General features: G+C 51.6%; 1 protein-coding gene across 1 annotated transcript in view; it reads left to right on the forward strand.

The window, feature by feature from the left end:
* Kif5a (kinesin family member 5A) overlaps positions 1-7,762 on the forward strand; it is a 46,689-nt gene extending 38,927 nt beyond the window's left edge. Inside the window, exons 24-29 of the mRNA XM_005397522.2 lie at positions 2,461-2,677; positions 3,169-3,322; positions 3,816-3,898; positions 4,363-4,390; positions 4,847-4,963; positions 5,967-7,762. Of these exons, the coding sequence (XP_005397579.1) occupies positions 2,461-2,677; positions 3,169-3,322; positions 3,816-3,898; positions 4,363-4,390; positions 4,847-4,925 (561 nt within the window). The 3' untranslated portion in view covers positions 4,926-4,963; positions 5,967-7,762. The remainder of the gene's footprint in view (positions 1-2,460; positions 2,678-3,168; positions 3,323-3,815; positions 3,899-4,362; positions 4,391-4,846; positions 4,964-5,966) is intronic.
* The last annotated feature ends 200 nt before the right edge of the window (positions 7,763-7,962 follow it).

Consider the following 7,962-nt stretch of genomic DNA (forward strand, 5'->3'; position numbering starts at 1 on the left):
TGTCTCCGAAAGACAGAAAGAAAAGGAATTGCGCTATCTGCTGGCCTTGGGGAAAGAATCCAGGACATTAAATGATGTCCTTGAGATAGCCCAGCCAGCCCCGGCTTGGGGCCCTTAGAATGCCTGCTTATTAAAGTTCCTGCCTCTCTGCCTTTCCTGCTGCGGCGGCTCCTTAGCTGGATGACTGGGTTTCGAAGGTATGGGCCGGGGAGGGAGAGGGCAGGACAGGGAATGTTTGGAGTGTGCAGAGCAGGGGCACCGCGCTGGCACCAGCGAGTTGAGCCTTGAGGCAGGCTCGACAGTCTGTCAGCTGGTTCTTTCAAATTGACTCATAGCCGGGGGTGTAGCTCAGCGGCACAAGCACCTGCCTGGCAAGCGCAAGGTCCTGAGTTCGATTCCCAGTACCAAAAAAAAAAAAAGAAAAGAAAAGAAACCACAAACTAAAATCAGTTGATTCATAAAGGAAATCCTAACTCTGTTGGCGGCTGGGATGTATCTCAGCGGCAAAGCACTTGCCTAGACTCTGGGTTCAGTCCTTAGTGTCCGGGGATGAGGTGAGGACAAAAAGAAAAGAAAAAGAAAAACTCAGACCCCATCTTCCTCCCAGTGTGATGCCCAGCCTACATAGTACATACTTACTACAGCTTTTCTTGTAATGAAAAATTCCCAAAACTGAGCGGGGTGTGGTAGCGCATGCCCATAATCCCAGCACTCTCGAGGCTGAGGCAGGAGGATCGTTGCAAGTTCGAGACCAGCCTGGGCTACAAAGTGAGCTTAAAGCCAGCCTGAACTGCATAGAGACCCTGTTTCAAAAAGACAAATAAATAAATAAATAAATAAAAATTCCCAAACCTGCAGCCCAGTGATAATCTTCAGAGTTAATTGACTTTATTTGGGGCTGTTGAGGGCTTTACTACCATCTTTCTTTCTTTCTTTACCTTACTATAAAATTGTAACATTACAAAGGAATGGAAAGACTGACAGGAAATATTTGCAATAGTTGTGCCATTCCCAGATGTTCACTCTACCTCTCTAGCCAAATACCTATTAAATTGCTTTAAAAATAACAAATAAAACAGAGCCGTATCTTTTTCCCTCATCGAGGCCTCTGCTTCTTCCTCTGTTGTAAGTTCCACGGGCCAAAAACTGCTTCTGCAAAGGACAGAGGACTCGCCATAATATCCTACCTCAGAGACAGGAAGAAAAAGGAGAGATATAAAAAATTCTCAGCTAGCAGAATGTCAGGGCTGCAACTGTATTATCAAGTTCAACTATTGTCACAGCAAAAACACTGATTGTAAGCCATAAATCACCCAAATTAAGGCTGGGTGTGGTGGCACATACCTGTAATCCCAGCACTCAGGAGGCTGAGGCAGGAGGATCGTTACAAGTTTGAGACCAGCCTGGGCTACAAAGTGAGCTCAAGGCCGGCCTGAACTGCATAGAGAGACCCTATCTCAAAAAGACCCCCCCCCAAAAAAATCACCCAAATTAAAGTCTCACAGAGCACTGCAGCTCTGCCCCATATTCCAGTGTCCCCTGCCCCATATTCCAGTTTGCCTGATATCCCCGAGGCCCTGCCCCTTCTGTAGTTTGTGGTGCCCCAGTCATTATGGGGAAGGGTCAGAGAGGTTTCTAGCTGCAAGGTGCTTCTTCCATGCCCTAGCTTAGTTTAAAGGAGGGAGAGACAGCCCAGGAAGTCCTTGAACATGAGCGGAATGAGCACAAATGTTTGTGAGACCCCAAACATTTTCTTTCCTGCCTATGGGGCATGGTGTGTACGTGGATGTATGTGGGGCTCCTGGATTAGAGCTGTTGCTCCTGCTCTGCACTGCACCTACCTGCGCTCACTCTCGTCTACATCCACGCTTCACACTGCTGCCCTCCCCTAGCTGCCCTGCCCTTTGCATGTCCATGCAGCCATCTTTGGGGAAGGGGGTGCCTCATCCCCATGGGAGCCCTGGAGCTGTTGGTTTGGCACAAGCTGTGCGACATGGAGGGGAGTGCCCAGGCCCGATGAAGAAGGGGACCAGGCACTGTCAAGACTTCCGAGCTGGCTGGGCACTGTTGCACATGCCTGTAATCCCAGCACTCAGGAGGCTGAGACAGGACGATCACCTCGAGTTCAAGGCCAGCCTGTGCTACATAGTGAGTTCAAGGCCAGCCTGAACTGCACAGGGAGACGCTGTCTCAAAACACCAAAAAGAAAATTTCCGGCCTATAGTAGCAATGTCAGGTTTTGCAGCCTAGGAAAATGATGTAGGAAGAAGAAAAGAACTGGATAGAAGACCACATCACAGGAAGGAAACGAGATCTCTTACAGAAACAATGTGGTCTCCATCTTCTCTGACTCCTGACTTCTGTTTATTTTCTCTCCACCCCTCATGCTCACACTCTACCCCGTGACTGTCTTGCGTCGCCTGCCTCTGTTTCCGCCTTTTCTCCTTGGACGCCCTGCAGCTGGTACGTGACAATGCAGATTTGCGTTGTGAGCTTCCTAAACTGGAAAAACGACTTAGGGCTACGGCTGAGAGAGTTAAGGCCCTGGAGGGTGCACTGAAGGAGGCCAAGGAGGGCGCCATGAAGGACAAGCGGCGGTACCAGCAGGAGGTGGACCGCATCAAGGAGGCCGTACGGTACAAGAGCTCGGGCAAGAGAGGCCATTCTGCCCAGATCGGTGAGTGGGTGTCTAAGGCCAGTTGGGATTACCGCCTGCAGTGGGCCCGGCAAATTCCCGAGGGTCAGGCAACTAGAGTACTGCTTGTAGTGCCCAGCCTTCCCTCACATCCAAAAATAAGAGCAGCCGGGTGTGCTGGCGCACGCCTGTAATCCCAGCACTCAGGAGGCTGAGGCAGGAGGATCCTTGTGAGTTTGAGACCAGCCTGGGGTACAAAGTGAGCTCAAGGCGAGCCTGAACTGCATAGCGAGACCCTGTCTCAAAAAGACAAACAAACAAACAAACACAAAGGGCTGGGACTGGAGCTCGGCAGTGCAGTGCTTGCCTAACCTGTGAGGAGGTCCTGGATTCAATTCCAAGTGCTGCCGAGAAAGAAAAGTGATGAATTATGTTGTAAGCAGCCCACATCAAACTCTGTGAAACGGCCTCTGGGACCAGGGCAATCCAGAGAGAGAGACGGCTTCCTCATGTTCACTCCCTCTTTTCTACAGCCAAACCTGTACGGCCTGGCCACTACCCAGCGTCCTCCCCCACCAACCCCTATGGCACCCGGAGCCCTGAGTGCATCAGTTACACCAACAGCCTTTTCCAGAACTACCAGAATCTGTACCTGCAAGCTGCACCCAGCTCCACCTCAGATGTGTAGTAAGTGACCCCGGGCATGGGCTGGGGCCCCGACCCAAGGCTTTCCGGAGCCTGGAAGGCATAGAGTTGGGTCAGTTATTGGTTAGGACTCAGTTATCTTCCAAAGTAGCTTCATTTCTAATCCTTCCTCAGTATCATACCTGGGACAAGGTGGGCTTCTGCCTCCCTGCCTGTGCCACCATGTTTGCTGTCCTCTGCTCTCTGGGGATGGGGCGGGCCGTGTGGCTCTATGGCTGAGGGTGAATGTGGGTTTGTGGTCTTCAGAATAGTGGAGCATTGCTGGGCATGGTGGTGCACCTGCAGGCTGCACCCAGCACTCGGGAGGCTGAGGCAGGAGGATCATTGCAAGTTTGAGACCAGCCTGGGCTACTACAGAGTGAGCTCAGGGCCAGCCTGAACTGCATAGCGAGACCCTATCTGAAAAAGACAAAAAAATAATAAATGGTGGAGCGTGGATGCTGGAGGCTGCATCTCTCTTTTCTGCTCCATCCAGCTTTGCTAACTCCTGTACCAGCAGTGGAGCTCCGTCTTCTGGTGGCCCCTTGGCTTCATATCAGAAGGCCAACATGGACAATGGTGAGTGACCAAGATGGGTAACCCAGCCTCTGGGATCCCCAGGGCAGGTGGAGAGGTATGGGAAAAGTAGGTGACCCTAGTTTAAGTGAACCTTCCTCACATGCCAAGGCTTCAGATAAAAAGTTACCCGGGCTGGAGATACAACTCCCTGGCAGAGCATTTGTCTAGCATGCACCAGACCCTGGGTTCAACCCCTTGTATTCCAAAAACAAAAAACAGGAAGATACTTACCCACTCTTTCAGGTCTAGATTTCACCTCCCCTGCCTGTCCTTTTCCCTTCTCCTTAGTTAGGGGCAGGAGGTTTTTTCTCAAGAGAGTAACGGTGTGGCCTTGGGTGACTGAGGACAGTGTGAAGACTGACTTGTTTTGCAGAAGGGTGAGGGTGGGAGGGGCCTAGGAAGACTATTCCTAACCCCCCTCTGCTCTCTGTTTCTCACCACTGCCTCACTGGCGACCCCTTCAGGAAATGCCACAGATATCAACGACAATAGGTACACCCTTCTCCGCTGCCCTGGGTTCTCTGGGTGGGACCAGAAGAACAACTGAACTTCCCTCTGCCTTGCGTAGTGCTTCCCTGGAGCCTCTGGGGGAGGGAGGAGGAAATGAGAATCTTCCTGCCCTCCCTGGGTGGTCAGGGAGACCCAGGCATTCCCTCTCCTCTGTGCGGAACACCGTCCCCTCCTCCGGTCCCCTCTGGGGCCTCTTCCTGTTCTAGTTACGGGGCCACGCACACCCGATGAAGTGGTTTCTCTGCTCACGTTGGGAACGTTGTGGCCTTGGGCAAGTCATTTACATCAGCCTGGCCTTGCAGTTCCCTGCGTCCCTGGAACGCATGAGCGGGCCCTGACCCTGGCCTTGGTTATCTCACAGGAGCGCTGTCAGAGCCGTGTCCACGGCAGTGATACTTTCGCTTCTGTGGCGCTGATCCGCGTGTGTGTCTCCCATAGGAGTGACCTGCCGTGCGGCTACGAGGCTGAGGACCAGGCCAAGCTTTTCCCTCTCCACCAAGAGACGGCAGCCAGCTAATCTCCCACGGGACGATGGCTACATACCTGCACTTTCAGGTAGGCCTGGGCCACCTCCCCTCACCAGCCTCACGTGGCCCCCTTTCCCACCCACACTTCTTTGGTTTTCTCTCTTTTTTTTAACCACCTGAAGACTTTCGCTGCAGTGTTACCCCTCAGCTCCTGCCGGCCCCTGGTAGGGGCTACATGTGCGTAGCCCGTGTGTCCTGCACACTGAACTCTGACACCTCTCTTGCTCCCTATTGCTTTCCCTTTGGCTATTGTAGTAGCCACAGTGCTGCTTTCTGCCACTAGAGGTCACTGCCATACGCCAAAAGAAGTGAGCAAGGGCCACTGTCCATCTGCTGCAAACAGGTCATAGACCAGTGATGGTGAACCTACGGCACGCGTGCTGCAGCGGGCTGTTTGTATCACTAAAAGCTCTGAAAGGTTCGCCATCACTGTCGTAGACCATAGCTAACAAGGGACCCTCCCTCCACCTGCATTCTCAAATATCTTAGATGGATAGAGATTTTGTGAAGACATCTGCAGTAAAGGCAGTGTGATTTACTACTAACACCGTATCTTTCCATCTACACATACCACCAAAAAGCCACAGGAAATGCCCATGAAGTCTAGCTTGGTCCCTGCAGCCGTAATGTCAGCAGTCTCCTGCATATGGGTCAGCAGAGGTAGTAACAGCTGTCCCAAGCTCTAACCGCCCCTCTTACCTAAGGACTATGGGTGGGTCAGGGATGGTGTAGCAGAGGCCACGTGGGTGATCTGGTTGTTGGTATTAAGGGAACAGGAGCCAGGCATGGTGGCTCATGCCTGTAATCCCAGCACTCAGGAGGCTGAGGCAGGAGGATCGTCCAGAGTTCAAGGCCAGCCTGGGCTACAGAGTGAGCTCGAGGCCAGCCTGAATTGCATAGCAAGACCCTGTCTCAAAAAGACAAAAAAAACAACAGGGCTGTAAACCAACATGTGGCCAGAAGCCATCGGTTCCTACAAAGCAGCTGGGCCGCAGCTGGTCCCTCACATCTTCTTTCTCTTTCTTCCCCAGTTTCTAAGAGGGACTGAGGCCTCTTCTCTCAGCATGCTGCAAACCTGTGGTCTCTGACACTAACTCCCTCCCCGGCCCCTGTTGTTGGACTGTATCGTTGGATGTCCTCTCTTCCTGACTCTGTATCTCTTTGTACTCCGTATCTATATATCAGAAGCTGCTGCTACGTCTCCCCCTCTCCGTCCTGCTCTCAGTACTTAGTAATGTATTTAGCAATTTCTAAGCATAGTCTCCCCTCCTCATTTGGGACAATAGAGAGGAGGGGAAATGTTTCCTCTCTCTCATATACGCGTCTCTCACACTGAGTGGTGGTAGTCACTGGGCAGAGGTCGCAGAGATGATGGAAGAAGACATGGGGAGTAGAGGGCCATGATCCTGCTTTCTCACACACATGTGCACACGCGCACACACACACACACATACACACACATATGTACATACAAAGCCTTAAGCAGAAAAATGTCTTCGCACCCTCAGAAGACAGAAATACACTCTTCCTCTCCTCCCTTTCATGAATAATACAGGGGAGGGTGAGATGGAAGGGCTTCTAAATTACACAGATAATTTTCTCCACGCACCCCTTACCTGAACCAAGAGGTTCCAGGGGTTTACCTCTGGCCTGCAAAGTCTGCCTTTTGCTTTCCTCCTCCGCTTGCCCTGGACTGAGAAGAAACATGGGTTGTGTAAAGCACATTTCCCGTTCTCGTCCAAGCCCCTGTTAGGACCCTCTACCCCAGAACGCAGAGCTGATTAAAAATATTTTGCAGAAAGGAGACAGACTGTTCCCAGTAGTCTGTCCAATGGCTGCTCTTCTGGCCGTGGGGATAGCAGTAGGCAGGTGCGAGCAGAGTGCTTAGTCCTTGGGTCTGGAGAGTGAACTAGCTGAGAAGTTGCTGAGTGTGTTCTGGTTGGTTGGTTGGTTTTGCTTTTTGTCCCCATACCCTCAGGTTGAGGCAGTGAGCTGGACTGCTTTCTCCCACGCTGGGTCTCATGTTCTTCCTTTCGGTTTGGGGCTTCCAGTTCATTGGCAATATAGCTCTCTCTAGATGCTTTTCCTTTCGAGCTGGAGGCTGGCTTCTCCCCAGAACACATTTTCCCCCACAAAGAGTTCCTTGTATAATGTCCCCATCTGGTATTAAGTGCACTTTAAAGAAAGAGCCAGGGCAGATTTTTCAGGGGTGGCGGAGCCCAAGGGCTTGACCCCAGACATTCTCAGCCCTGCGCCCTCTCTCAGTTGAGAGGACTGTTGCTTTAGTTCCAGATGGCCTTCTCCTTCCACTTGGTGCTAAGGTGGTTTTCCAGGTAAATGCACTGATGAAGGTCACTCGCCAGTTCAAACCAAGAAGCCCGATGTCCAGATACCAGTTGTATTTAGCACGAAAGACCTCGATCTTGCTGGGTGTGGTGGCGCATGCCTATAATCTCAGCACTGGGGAGGCTGAGCCAGGAGGACTGCCACAAGTTCAAGGCCAGCCTGGACTACATAGTGAGACCCTGTCTCAAAAAAAAGAAAAAAAAAGACCTGGATCCTCCAGGACAGTCCGCCATCACGTGACTTCTTTTAAGTTGGGAACGAAAGCGCAGTCTGAGTGCCGCTGGTAAACGCTGGTCATCATGGCCCGTGATCCCTCCCAGTGAGAGAGCCCTCTGCCTTCTCTTGTTGAGCCACTGCTAGCAGTTACGGAGAGACACCAGGGGGAAAATACCAGAGGGGTGTGGAAGAAATCCAAAGTGGTCATTTTTGCCGGGTGTGGTGGTGCACGCCTGTAATCCCAGCACTCGGGAGGCTGAGGCAGGAGGATCATTGCAAGTTCAAGATCAACCTGGGCTACAGAGTGAGCTCAAGGCGAGCCTGAACTGCATAGCGAGACCCTGTCTCAAAAAGACCGAAAAAAAAAAAGTGGTAATTTTTAAATACTTCTCAAAATAAATGTCACGGAGAGTCCTGATATAAAAAATGACAATGCACACCTGGGTATAGTCTGCATTTTCTTTT

Source organism: Chinchilla lanigera, unplaced genomic scaffold, assembly GCF_000276665.1.
Source record: "Chinchilla lanigera isolate Chin_1 unplaced genomic scaffold, ChiLan1.0 scaffold00057, whole genome shotgun sequence".
Classification (NCBI taxonomy): domain Eukaryota; kingdom Metazoa; phylum Chordata; class Mammalia; order Rodentia; family Chinchillidae; genus Chinchilla; species Chinchilla lanigera.